We start from the raw sequence: 13,399 nt of genomic DNA on the forward strand, positions 1-13,399 counted from the left end.
CATCCTGACAATACAACTGGAGCCAGAGCTATCGCTCCATTTTGCAAGACTGCTTCTCAACCTGCAAACATCCGAGGGGCAGCTCGGGGAATAAATGCTCCCTATCGGACCATGCGTTGCATTTCTGATGCTTTGAGGGGGGCTATGGTGGGGAAAGCAGTACCAGAAATAGTTTTTTTTTTCTTTTTTCTTTTTTTTTTTTCAAAGCTGGCAGCGTAGAGAAGGAGCCAGAGGAGGGACCTGAGCCCTCCAGGGTGCGTTGTGGGGAATTCAGGTGCAAGCTACAGGGATATTCTGGTTGCAAAACCCTTCCAAGAGGCCGGCAGGCTCGCCAGGCACCAGATGTTTGCGACTGGTTGCAAAGAGCTGCAGTCAAAGCCCTTCAGACGCAAGCTCCTTTTGTGGTTTGCTAGCTGCTCCCTAATTAAGCTGAGCCTGGAGGAGAGGAGGCCCGGGGATCTGCATCCACTCCAGCCTCGTGAGCCTGAAGAGGGTTTTTTTTACTGCTTTTATTGACCGTGGGGCCGGCACGGTGGAGTTTGCACCCAGCAGGAGGTAGGGGCAGTGTGAGAGCATGTGAAGAATGCCAGAGGCTCCTGAGGAAGGAGGGAAGGTGTTTGCTGAGTGAGCAGGGGGGAGCGTTTCTGGCTGGGTCGCTCATGCCCTGTTGTGGGGAGCAGAGTTTGTCAGTAGCTGGTGGCAGGGATGGGACAGAGAGGGTTGCCAAAGGGCAGCCAAGGTGGTTGGTGCCCAGTGCCCTCTGGATTCTGCTTCCTAAAGAAAAATGCCCAAATAATAACACCTGGAGCAATGCTCAGGCTTCTCTGCCGCACGGTGAGGCAGGTTTCCTGATGCTGTCTTCTGCCTGCTGTGCCCAGAGAGCTGGATTTGGCGCTGGGCTGGGCACTGTGCACTGGTGGGGACACGGTGGGAACCAGCAGTCAAACACTAGGGCCATGAGTAACCTGATTTATCTGGGAAGCTGGCCCAAATTTGAGCAGGAGGCTGGGCTAGAGACCTCCAAAGGCCTCCTTGACCTGGATTTCTCTTTGTAAGCATCGAATGAATGACCTGCTGTGACTGCTGCTGGACTCACCGACCTACAGGGCATCTCCCGGTCCTTCAAGTCTTTCGGCTTCATAGATGATTAATGCCTCGTTACGTCACCCTATGCAGAAGGAACAATCGTCCCTCTAAATCACCACCGTAGCACCTAGACTGGGCACTCTGAGTCCCTTCTAGGAAAGGCAGGGAAATAACCCGGCACGTTTCTAACAGCTCAAATGCAACCCTTTGCTCTCCTACGCTATGGGCAAGAGCCAACCCTGGAGGATTTCCTGGTCCTAAAACTGGTCCTAAACAATGAAACTAAACAATGGCAGCCTCTTCGCACAGCTTGCTTGAGTAAAGCTCCAAACTCCCAAGTCTTTTCTTTTTTTTTTTTCTTCTCCAGTTTAAAGACAAAGCAAATGGCAACACAAAAAATTCCTCCTCGGGAATGTAATTCCCTCCTCCGAACAAAGCAGCAAGCACAATTCTAGGGTCTGAGTTATGCAGGAGGTCAGGGTGGAGGCTCTGAGCGGTCCCTCTCTGGCTCGAAGCTCTGTGGAAATCACAGCTCCAGCCAAGTCAATGGCAGTTTTTGTCCCAGCGATTTCAGTGGGGCCACGGTTTCCGGCCATGGATTTGTGTTCTGCCTCGAGCCAGTCCTGCTGCCATCAATCATACCTCTGTCAAACGAGCCGGAGTGAACGAGGAAGGGTTTGATCCACCACCTCGGCTCAAACAAACGGGATCTTGTTTCGCTGGCAGATTTACCAGCAGATTTCCACGGGCTGTCACCTGTGGATTAGCGTGACCCGGCGCTCGGGGTGCCCCCCGGGTCAGGAGATGAGGATGCTGCTGCAACGTAACCCGGCCCTCTCTCCTGCCATGCTTCCCTTCATTCCCGTACTTCTAGTAGTTTGGGGCATTTCTTTTTTTTTTTTTTCTCTTTTCTGGAACAAAAAAATAAAAGGTTTCCTGTGTGGTTTGATGTGGGGAAACAACCCCACCAATGATCTTCCCAGAGGCTCGCTGTCCTCCCTTCCCCCAAGGAAGGAGAGAGCGGTTTGGCTAAGCAGGACTTTTGGTGGTCTGTCAGCAATCCCAGCTCACTATCTAATTACTTCTTCCCCTCAGGCTTTGGGACTCTTTTTTTTTTTTTGGCCAAACCGTTTCTGGTCCAACTCGGGATCCTTTTTGCTGCGTGCTGTTCTCATGGGACCACCCCACCAAACAATTCTGGCCTGAGCAAGCAGAAATGGCATCTAGGTCTATATGATCACCACTCCACCTTCATTTCCATTCCGGAGAGACGATTCCCTATTAAATTTCAAGGTGGGTTACTGGCTCCAAGTGACAGCAAAGCATCAGATCTCAGAGCAAAGAGCCGTTATTTGGACAAAACACTATTTGCCTACATCACGTCACTTGATATTGGTGTCTATAGCTGTATACACCCCGGGAGATCAGACTTTGATCTTAGAGCTGACCAAATCCACCTACACTGCACATACATTTGGCAGATGCTGTTAGATGTTGCGCTGCTGTCACCACGCTGATTGCATCTTGATCAATACATCTATAGAGAACTTTTCTTACCGATTCTTATATTTCTTTTCCTCCCTTTTTTCTCCTCTACGTGCACATCCAAGTGACTCTCTGACACACTGTTCTATGTCTTGCATAAAGGATGCCCAAGCTATTGCCCAGGAGCCAGCTATGGCTCACTCCGATGATTTATGCCACTCTCTTACCTGAATATCCCCGTGCCTTCTCCAGCTAAAGGGAATTGGGCTAGATGATTGAGGACTAAGGGATTGGGCTAGATGATCTTTCAAGGTTCCTTCCAATCCCTAACATTTTGTAAAGCACATCCACCTTGGAACCCAAACACAGGAACACCCATCCCCACCTCCTGCCCAGTCATGGGATGATGATTAACAAACCTATCGGGTTGTGTGCCTGAAAATACACCTGCCATGCAGGGTTTCTGCTTATAGGGTCCTACAACAGCAGGAATCCCATACACATGGCAAGGGGCTGCCACGTGTGACCTTCTGAGCCTCCTGCCCAGGCCACTCACTTCAAGATGCCTCAGATTTTCAGCCACTGAACTCCTGCCTGGCTTCACCTGGTGATAGAGATGTCCAGACACCAGCAGCAAGTCCTGGTGAGCCGAGACAGCATTTGGGAAGGGTGAGGAGCCTGCTGCCACTTCAGAGCCAAGCATGAGTGCTGGAGGAAGCCTCGGTCTCGCTCCAGATCTCTTCCCTAACTCCAGGGTCCTGAGCTCCAATTTGTTTCACCTCGTGCTGTCAGAGTGATTTGTCTTCACATCTTGTTGAAGCTCCCGCTGTGCGCTGCAGAATCATTTAAGACTTGGCGGCTGCTTTAGTAGAGAATTACCCTTTAAGACGTGAATATGACACTTAGAGCAAGTGGATTTTACTTTGATGGGTATTCCTGTATTTTGTGAATGCAGATTCTTGCAGCAAACCCTTGGATTTTATGTCTGACGGTATCACCACATACACCAAACCCCAAAATAGTGCCGGCTTGCTTATAAGACAGCAGTGCCCCAGGCTATGTGTTAGTGCTTACAAGCATTATAGGTGATTGAGGAACCCATCGACATAGATAAAGGAAACTGAGCATGACTGTTGTATGACTAGCTAGCACATTTTTAGAAGTCACTTTACCTAATCAGTCTCCTTAGCCACAACCTCCTTAGTTGTCTGAGATCAGCCCTGTTTGGGAGAGACACTGAACCAAACTTTTACTAGCTTATATATGAGAAGAAGTGGTGCTTATGTACCTTATAGTTAATTCATCCTGATTCAGCCACGGCAAATTCCATGGAGCCAACTCTTTCTGTCTTGTCCTGAGCTGTGAAGTCCTTGTCTCTCTCCACAAAGTCGTTGTGTAGGTGAATGATAGTTTCTTTCTCTGGCCACTGTGATTTATACCCAGCTCCTACAGCTGTGCTGGTGGTGCTGACTGTGGGCTGGATGGTGAATGGGACTGGGAACTGCTCAAGGTTAAAAGTGGCTGCTCTTTTTTGGCTGGGTTATGCTGAGCCCTGATCACTTTGCTGGAGCAGTTTCCTTCTCTGGGCTGGGATGGGATAGGAGAGTGGTGAAGGCCACTGAAGCTGGTACTGCTGCCAGAAGTATTCACTAAATCACAGCCTAGTGCCACGTCCAGCCAAACCCCATGGAAATTCTCCATCTTTGGGACAAAATCCTCTTTTCCAGCCCCATGTGCTCTGATCCGATTTATTCATCTCCCAGTGCTCTTGGCAATTTTTTGGCACAGAGGGGTGCAGTGGCAAGGCTGAGGGGGGTGCTGAGGACAAGTAGAGGAAAAAAGCAAAAAGGAGAAAAGCCTGGTGCTGGGTGGAGGGCATTCCAAACCAAAGCAAGCAGCCTCCAAAAAGGTGCTACTGAGGACACGTTTCAGCAGGGAAAAGCCTTAAACTATGGGTGCTCTTTGGTTGCCACAGGTCTGGGTCTTAGATGTTGATACACAAGGAAATGGGGTGAACAACCTCCTCCACGAGAAGGACCAGCAGGGTGAGGAACCTCACTTTGTGTCCGTCTCCCTCCTCCAGTGCACCGCATTCCCAAGCACTAAACCAAGACTGAATTACTGCACTATAAAACGAGCTGAACCTGCTGTGACCTGAAGACTGGTTCAGTTTACAGCCGAGTCCATAATCCAAAAAGCATGAAGGATCAGCCAAGGGAAGAGAAATAAAACCGTTGAGCAGAAGGAGTCAGCAGGTAGTCCTTAACAGCCAGCTAATCACGGTGAATAATTTATTACAGCGATGCCACTGAGACTCCGCTAGCTTTTAAGCCAGCATTTCCTGGAAGTGTTTTCTGCTCCTCTTGCATCACTTGTAAATTTTAAATATTTTATCCCTGTCTGCTGTGCAAAGATGATTGCAAATGTCTTAGGAAATGATGCTGTTCTAAGAAAGGCCCAATTAGCCACGAGGATGATATGCTGTGTCCGGCCCCAGCTGGTTGTGGGTGTGCTAGAGAAAGGCCATTCTTTTCTCCATACACCCCGTGGCATGCCAGTAAGAGGAATGCTACACGTGCTCCATGCCTCTGACAACACAAACCAACTCACTGCCAAATCAAACACCCTCCGTGAGTGTGAGGGTTGATGGCACCTCTCAAAATCCTGTCTGAATATTACCAATTCAGCGTTGTAACTCTGGATAGAGGGGTCGCCTACACTCATCCCCAGTCTTACCTTTAACCCTTCTATGCTCTTTATCTTTAACGCTTCACGTGGCAAGGATTTGGGCAAGTGAATTGGGCTCCCTTTAACTCATTTGAAATTCACGTTTTTTTCACCTTTTTGGCTGTTCTGATGGTCTTCTCCGATCAACCAGGATAGGGACCAATTTGTCAGCTTCCTCCTCCCCAGCATTCATTAGTTTCTCTAAATTTCACATCAAGCCCTACTTTGTGTTTTTTTAAGTAACTGGCCTGTCATTCCTTCACCACAGGAAGCACAAGTTTAACCACTCCATCAATGAAATTACTGACTTGACAGTGCTTCATTATGCCCTAAAGCGGAGAGGATCGCTATTTGTTCTGCAATAAAAAGGCTCTTAATTAGGCTGTTGCTCCTCCTGTGTAAATATCTCATTTTGCCTCTGGAACTGGGAAAGTTCACTCTATCTCTTGCTGTTTGGAAAAGGCCAAGTGACATCACGCAGCAATCTTTCACTTGCCGGACAAAATTAACGTGCTGATTATTCTGTTCCTGCTGGTGACGAGCAGGTGATTTGTCTCTAATCAGACCCGTCGAGTACTGATATTGCCCGTGCTTTGTGTTGCTTGGCAGGATGGCTCCAACTCAGCTCTTCTTTTCACATGTGTAAATCAAGCTCTCACTGTTGTTTTGGATTTCCAACAAACACTGCATATTAAATTCTTCTACAATGAGAGTCCATAGTTTTGTGGTGACATTGCGGCAAGGGATAAAGTATTTTCACAGCATGCTTCATTTGATCTCAGAGAAAGGATAACGGGGGGAAGAAATGGCAGAAATGGATGTTTGGCTGTCACAGGGGAAATTTTTGTCAAGCTATATCTGAATTTTGGGATGCCCCACATTTTATCTCATTTCCAAAACTATTCTTTTTGGATTCTCTTCAGTCAACCAGAGAATGAGAACATTGATAATGTTTATGAGCCTGAAAAAAAAGGCTCACCCTAAGTTTCTTAGCCACTAGCTTCTGGTGAAAGAAAATCAGATAACACCACAAAGTGGTATATCTTTCAGAGCAACCAAACTGTACCAGACTCTCTTTAAGGTCATTTTATTTTTGGTGGTAAGTTAAACAATTTATCTGTCCATTTGTTGGAAGTCCTTTGGCTGACTTTGTTCATCATTCATTCTTCAGCTTCGAGTTAATTGTTTACTAACTGCTAAGCTTGTGTGCACTGAAAGATGCCTTTGGGCTCTTATGGCAGTGCCAATATCCCCCTAGAACAATGGAGACGTGCCTGGTGCTACTGCAGCTGCTGGAACATGCAGATCTCACAGCTACAGGCTACAGCGCTGCTGCTTCATGCACGGGGCTCTCGGGATGGAGTGGAGTTATGTTCCTACCTGCTGGTTGAAATGAACAAATGTACATGGACAATATAGCCACAGAGAGGCTTATTCTTGCTGAAGACCTGGCTCCAAAGAATTTGCTTTGGTTTATCATGAATTTTGGAAGGTGCTGGCCCAAGATGGTGAGTCTCGAGCCCAGCAGGACAGTGACTCCTTTGTGATGTGCTTTTCCAAGGCACGCCAGGATTGAAGGGCCCTTTCCCTTCACAAGGAAGAGTTTATAGAAGCTACGTCTTCACCAATATAGAGGGAGTTGGATTCTATCCATCCCAGAAGCTGCTGCTACAGAAATGACCCAAGTTCTGCACGCCACTGGTGAACTTCTAGCATGTCTTGACATCCTGGAGTATGTGCAGGACAACATCTAGCAGGACATTCTCTAGCAGGACAGAAGCCATCTTTCCATATTCTCTTCTTTTTCAGCTGCAGTGATGGATTTTGTTACGTGTACTCACATGAGACTGAAACTTTGGAATTGATTTAGCACCCAAGAACGAACTGCTGTCTGATCGTAACTGCTATGGACCAAATCTGTGTTTAAACAGTAAGCATTTCAGAGGCAGCCTTTGGCAGGGCTTACTGAGTCTGGGAGCTAGCCCCTGGACGTACAGGGAGAACGATATGCCTCAAAGTGATGGCTTTGGTTAGCTTTGGGGCTTCCACAGATCGAGGCAGGAGGGAACATAAAAATAGAAGCTCAGAGTCACATTAGGCTCTGCAGCCCAGCACAAGCTGCATTCCAGTTTAATGGCCCCGCATTCCTGCCTGAACCACCTCCAACTAGGTGCCAGATACCCATCTCAGCTGCACCCCCAGTAATGCTGGAGGACTTCTGCCTCTGCTGCCAGCAAGATCAGGTTCTGGCCCCACGTCAGCCCCAATTCTCCTCTCCAGACTCATCCAATTCGCTGACAAACCCAGTTAGCTTTCTGGAGACACGTGGCTGGTTTACTTCAGCAGTTTAATAAAAACATGGTTTTGACTGCCTGCTAATGGGATCGCCCGAGCTAGGCTCAGCTGCTTAGTGTGGGTTACAGTTTTACTTGCAAACACAGTAAGCATGGAAATCTATCTCGGATGACATCATAGGAAAACATTACCAGCTCCCTTAGAAGACAAGCAAGGTTTTTGCATGCATTTTATATAAATGCCTCGATTTCAGCTGGTTTCTCGCTACAATTTTCTGCTTGTGTTTCTTCCAAGGCAGATTTATTTTTCCGTTGCATTTTTTTTTCAGTTTGTTTCTGGTGTTGGCAATGTGCAGGGATGAAATGATAAATATCAGAAAAGACACAATCTACTCCCTCCTCCCCTCTAATTTTACCTTGCAGAAAAGTTCATCAAAGCTCACCCCTCCCTTTTGCACAGCGGAGACTTGAACCAGCCTATTCTGGTGCAGTGAAATGAACCAGATCCTGTGGTAGGCTCCCAGATACCAGGGTTATCAAGTGCAATTTTACGATTTAATTACCAGAGAATTAAACAGTGCACTTCACTGAGGCTGTTGGGTTGCTCTTGCCAGAGGGTTTTACCACTTGTGTGGGGTAAGAAGTCTTTTATACTTGGTCTTCTGAGGGTAAAAACACACAACAGCGAAATTTTGAAGCCTTAGCTACTCTGTATATGTCCAGTCCCTGATTTAGTCTGTGCATTTTGGAATATCCCGACCAACAGATGGGGTTTGAGAGCATCATCATCATGGTCATCTAGGCTGCCTCTTCACTGCTGTTGTCTCTGGATTGTGGCAATGAACAAACTTGAGCCTGGAAATTCCTACTCTCCCCTCCCACCCAACCTTCCCTCCCTCATTTATGACCACTTCTGCTAAGCTGCAGAAATTCTTGGTGGTTTACACGTAAGGTGGCGTTAATGTTTGTAGTTTCCTGGATTTCACACATTATTTGCTAAGAAAAAAAAATCTGAATAAAGAGAAAACCCCTAGCTTTTAGGATTATGCTTGGAGAAAAAGGGTGGGAGATGCCCATGGTCTTTCTGATTCTAGAGGCAATGGGAGAGCTAGAGGCAGGTTAGGGGGGACACAGAGAGCCCAACGAAGATGCTTTCAAGCTCTAAAACTGGTGCTACAGATCAGATCACCATGTGCAGCTGAGAAACAAGTAGAGAAGCCAAGAAAGGAGACTTGACTCTTAGGTGGAAATGGATGTCTTATCTCTTGAAGTTGGAGTACCGAGCCTCATTTCTTCTTTCTCTGATGCTCTCCCCTAATGCTCTCATCCCATCAGGGCAGAAAAAAAAAAAAGCAATAGCTTCTGGATGGTTGAGTCCTGCCATGGCAAGGCACTGTTTTCCTCCAAAGTAATGTTTCTGCCACTAAGACTGACCTCTGAAGGTGTGTCTTAAGGACATATCTTCCCCAGGGGGTTGGCACTGGTGGAGATGTGTGGGTGCAAACACCTCGTCTAGGCATGTTTTAAATTATCACGTGTGAGTACGACTTGCCCTGCAGGTAATGATTGATCCCAAACAGATATGTCTTTTAGAGCACTGATGCTCTGTAAAGATCCCCTTCCTCCCCTCATCCTCATTCACTCCTTCAGTGAGTAAAAAGCCCCATGAACAGCCTTCAGTGAACAAAAGGTCAATCAAAGAGCCTACTACCTCCTGGTCAATCAAAGAGCCTACTACCTCCTCCTGCCTCCTTAGCAGTTATTTTTTCTACTAAAACCTTGCTTTTAGTTTATTTTAACAGAAGATGCTATCCTTGAGGACCAGGCAATGTATGACTTGAATGTGATCAGAGGAGGGAAAAGAAAGGGAAGGGGACACCTTGGCACAGAGACGATGCAAAGAGAAATGCAGTGTGTTAATTCAGCATTTTCACCTCCAGAAGAGCTTCCTAGTTGCTCCAAATCTTCCAGTTTTGAACAGTTCCCTGCAAGCAAGCCCCAGACCTTGTCTCCTGACATCCCCACGGGTTTGCAATACAACAAATACTGTTGCTGATAGACTGTCCATACCAGCCTGCAGGGTGTGGGCTCAGAGATGAGCTTTTTTTGTACTAGACTGCATCCTACGTAGCAATATCAGAGCACACGGGTGTTTATCTGTTGGATGAGCTCAGGAGACCAAAACCATTCTCCTCCTTAATGAACAGGATATTTGGCAGCTGGATTTCTCAAAAGATGCCTTGAAAGTCTCACTAAAAATAGCAACAAAGAGACCGGAACAGCCAGTCATCAATGACTAAGCACTAGTTTTATGATCAGATCTTCATGTACTCTGCCTTGATTTGTGAACTGTCTCAAAGTAAAGTTCCTAAACAAATCGGATACTGGACAGAAACCTTTTAATGCATTTTCTTATGCATTAAAGGCACGTGATGAAAGTCTTCTTGCCCTATTAGCTTGACATTAACTCTTCAGCTGGTAAAAGCATTGCTTGTCAAATGTAATGCTACTCTGGGGAGAACCAGATCTTTTCTTGTTGTAATACATGGAAGAAGCTTTCCTGTCTCAACTCCCCTCTCCCTCTCTCAGACTATTTATGGCTTGACAACAGACTATTAGGAGGTGCTTAGGTCAGCTGAGCACCTTCAGTCCCACCACAGTTAGCAGGCTGAAAGGTCTGCAGCACCCGAGAGCATCAGTCCTACTGTTTCCATTTCTGTCTTACGAACCACGCTATAAAGAAGCATAAGCCACAAGATTCGATGTCACTTATTGTCCCCCCATACCACAGCATTTAATGAGTGAAGAGCTCCTTTTATCCATTGATTCTCTGCAATATTCAAAGTCTGGGAGAAACTTCACATCCTTCAAAATCACACGAATCAATGCCAGCACTTGCCATACATCACACCCTCAATTCAAGCTATAACATGAGAGGCAAGCCCAGACCTTAACAGAAAAGTAAACACTTACCTTTCTTGGTTTCACTTTGTCGTGGTAGTCGTATTGAAAAATTCCTTTGTAGCTAAGTCCTAACCACCAAGGAATTCCCTGCTTGTCCTGAAAGAAAAAAAAATAGAGTTAAACTGAATGGGAAGAGGAAAGGCTGGAGATTTCCTGGGTTGTATGTCAAGGTAAATATTTGTTTCTAAGCAATGTCCTTGAATGTCGTGGGTGCCATTAAATGGCCCTGGCTGAATTACCTCAAGTCGCAAAGCTCCTTGGTGTTAAAGGGAGATCTTTTTCACTTTTAGCTATGACATCGAAAACCATTTAGAATGCATCACCTGCGATAGAGTTACTCAAAATGCTGCCAGGGGAGGTTTGGCATTAGTCCCTCGTGCAGTGGTACATCCTCTTTCTCTGCCCTGTAAATTATTCAGTCCGAACACTCAGAGATCGGAGAGGAAGAAAAGAGAATCAGCCAGCTGACTTGAATTATGTGGAGGGATTTTAGCATTAATCTTGAAAATGAAGCAGTAATGGGATCTGAGAGCTACCAAGTGATAAGGTCTGACAGGCTTGGACCCAACTGCTTTGTGTCTGAGTGCGCAATAAAATGGCCTTGTGGAGTAATGGCTGATATCTGATACTAGCCCCTTAGCAATTTACTGAACTGGAGTCCTCAATGAAATTACATCTGTTCTGTTAATGCGATAAAGAAAGGCAGGGTAAAACCCAGCTAAACCAAACCCCCCACATCAAGCAGAAGCAAAACCTATTATGTGCAATATTTGTTGCCTCACTGATGCTCACTGGCATTTACTGATCATGGAGAGTTCACTGGAACAGCTCTCAAGAGCTTGCAGGCTTGGACACGCAGCCCGATCCATCCAATCTTGCTTGGTCTAGAGTAGTCCAAGAGATGCAGAGGGTGTTGGAGTAATCCTAGCCTCTGGTAAAAGATGAGGCTGATGTGTTTCGCAAAATTCCTTGCACATAAGCAGGAACAGACGAGGAAAGCACATCTCCCTGAGACAGGTACTGTCAGATCGTTGTGTTTTTATGGTAGCCCACGTGTGGGAGATGTATGCAAAACCCCCATGATCCGTGCAGAGAGATAATGATGAAGCACATCAAAACTTCAGGGGTGATAAATGGGGGAATACGCTGTGGAGGGTGTGGATCTAGCTTTCTCTATATTCTTATTGATTTCTCTTCTTAAGAAAAATAATAACCCTTCACAGCTGGTCAGGCAGGGAAGCAGTGATAGTAGTATGAGACTGGAAGATTTGGTGATAAAACACTAAACAAAAGAAATAAGGAATTTCAGGAATAGCTGCATGAAATTGACACAGTTAGAAGCAGAGAAGGGTTTTGTGTGTGGAGGGGTACAACACGCCATCCCTAGAATACGGTCTAGTGTTTTGGCATTAAAAGGGTGTACTCCATCTGTATCCATCTTCTATCTCAAGTGAAGGGAGCTGGTGTCTGCAGATTATGGCTGGCCCTAGTTAGTTGCTCTTGGATGTGCAGGTTAGGAAAAATCTGACCTTGTGGAACTACGAAAAGGAGTGGAACACTGAGCCTGCCAGCAGAGTGGCTGCTGGTCCCTTTGGTGCTGGTTCACTGGCATCACCAGAGCTTGCTGCTGCCTGTTAGCTGAACATCTCTAGCACAACAGAAAGACTGTGAGAGTTTTATCTTGAAGAACAGGATTTTCCTCTGGGGAGCTATATTTACCAAGCATTCACTACTCACTTGAAATAAGTTTATCCTACTACAGGAAGTGAAACAAGACTTTAGCAATAGCGCATTGTCCTCTGAAAGCAGGATGGTTATTTGCACCTCTCCCCCTTCCTCTCCACAGTCAGTTTAATTCAATAAATAAACCTCATTTGTAGCACGTACCTTTACTGCGTAATAATGCACTCCATATGTTGGGAGGGATTCTACAATGCTCATGTAACTGCAAAACAACACATAAGAGAAGAAAGTGTCTGAGAAGCTGAGAGAATGATCAGAAAAGAAGTGCTTAAATAAGAAGTAAATAACCACTTAAAAATAAAGCATTAGATGAGATGGGAGGCATAGTTACATATTGGTTTTACAGGCCAGTATATACATTTCCTGATAAAACAAAGGTCACCAGAAGTTGCTTTTATTTCACTTACTTTACAATTGCTTGACCTCTTGTCTGACCGTTTAGCTTCTTGTAATGCTCAATGACTCGGTCCTCACTGGAAAGGAAGAAATGAGATGTTATATTTAAAGGCAGTATCGTGACTTACTCACAAACATGGTATCTATTTGTACAGACTTCTCCCTCTTCACATTACTCTCCTTATCTACAAATGGTGCCTACAGTGTTGTAGAGCATGGCAAAGAGATGTTTGCTGCTCAAGCTTTACCCTAGCTGGTGCAACTTCTTTCCAAGCCCACCGAGTTCTCTTAGTGAGCAAAGCTTTCTGAAATTGGTGGCCACTAATAGCCCTAAACTCCACAGATTAGTCCTCACTGCAACTGCACTGTACAGGAGCTCTAGTGGAAGTACTCTTGGAGCCATCTCCCTCAGCAAGGAGTTAAATTCCCAACGTACATGGAGGCAACGTCTGTGGCAGGGAATGTGTCCAAGCCACTCAAAGTTGGGTCCCTTTACTGTTAAAGTATCGTTGTGCCTTTGCATATTTCTTGCTTATATTAACTCCTATTCCCTCAGGCAATACTTGGCCATGTGCTGGCAGTTAGCATGGGTCAGGACCCATTCCCAGTGCTGCTTTGGAGAATAAAGAGTTTCATGGCACAGAAGGAGGGTGTTCTGTGCCAGCAGAGAACAGTTCTACGTGTGTTTGATAAATGTAGACATT

At 46.0% G+C, this 13,399-nt stretch overlaps 1 protein-coding gene across 11 annotated transcripts in view; it reads right to left on the reverse strand.

The window, feature by feature from the left end:
* The window catches only part of FRMD4A (FERM domain containing 4A), a 348,357-nt gene that overhangs the window by 38,374 nt on the left and 296,584 nt on the right, over window positions 1-13,399 (reverse strand). For all 11 annotated transcript variants that reach the window (XM_072024583.1, XM_072024605.1, XM_072024416.1 and 8 more), the window contains 3 exons: window positions 12,707-12,772; window positions 12,444-12,501; window positions 10,566-10,652 (listed from right to left, as the gene is read on the reverse strand). In XM_072024583.1, coding sequence (XP_071880684.1) covers window positions 10,566-10,652; window positions 12,444-12,501; window positions 12,707-12,772 — 211 coding nt within the window. The remainder of the gene's footprint in view (window positions 1-10,565; window positions 10,653-12,443; window positions 12,502-12,706; window positions 12,773-13,399) is intronic.

The sequence above is a fragment of the Anas platyrhynchos genome, chromosome 1 (genome assembly GCF_047663525.1).
Source record: "Anas platyrhynchos isolate ZD024472 breed Pekin duck chromosome 1, IASCAAS_PekinDuck_T2T, whole genome shotgun sequence".
In the NCBI taxonomy this organism is placed as follows: domain Eukaryota; kingdom Metazoa; phylum Chordata; class Aves; order Anseriformes; family Anatidae; genus Anas; species Anas platyrhynchos.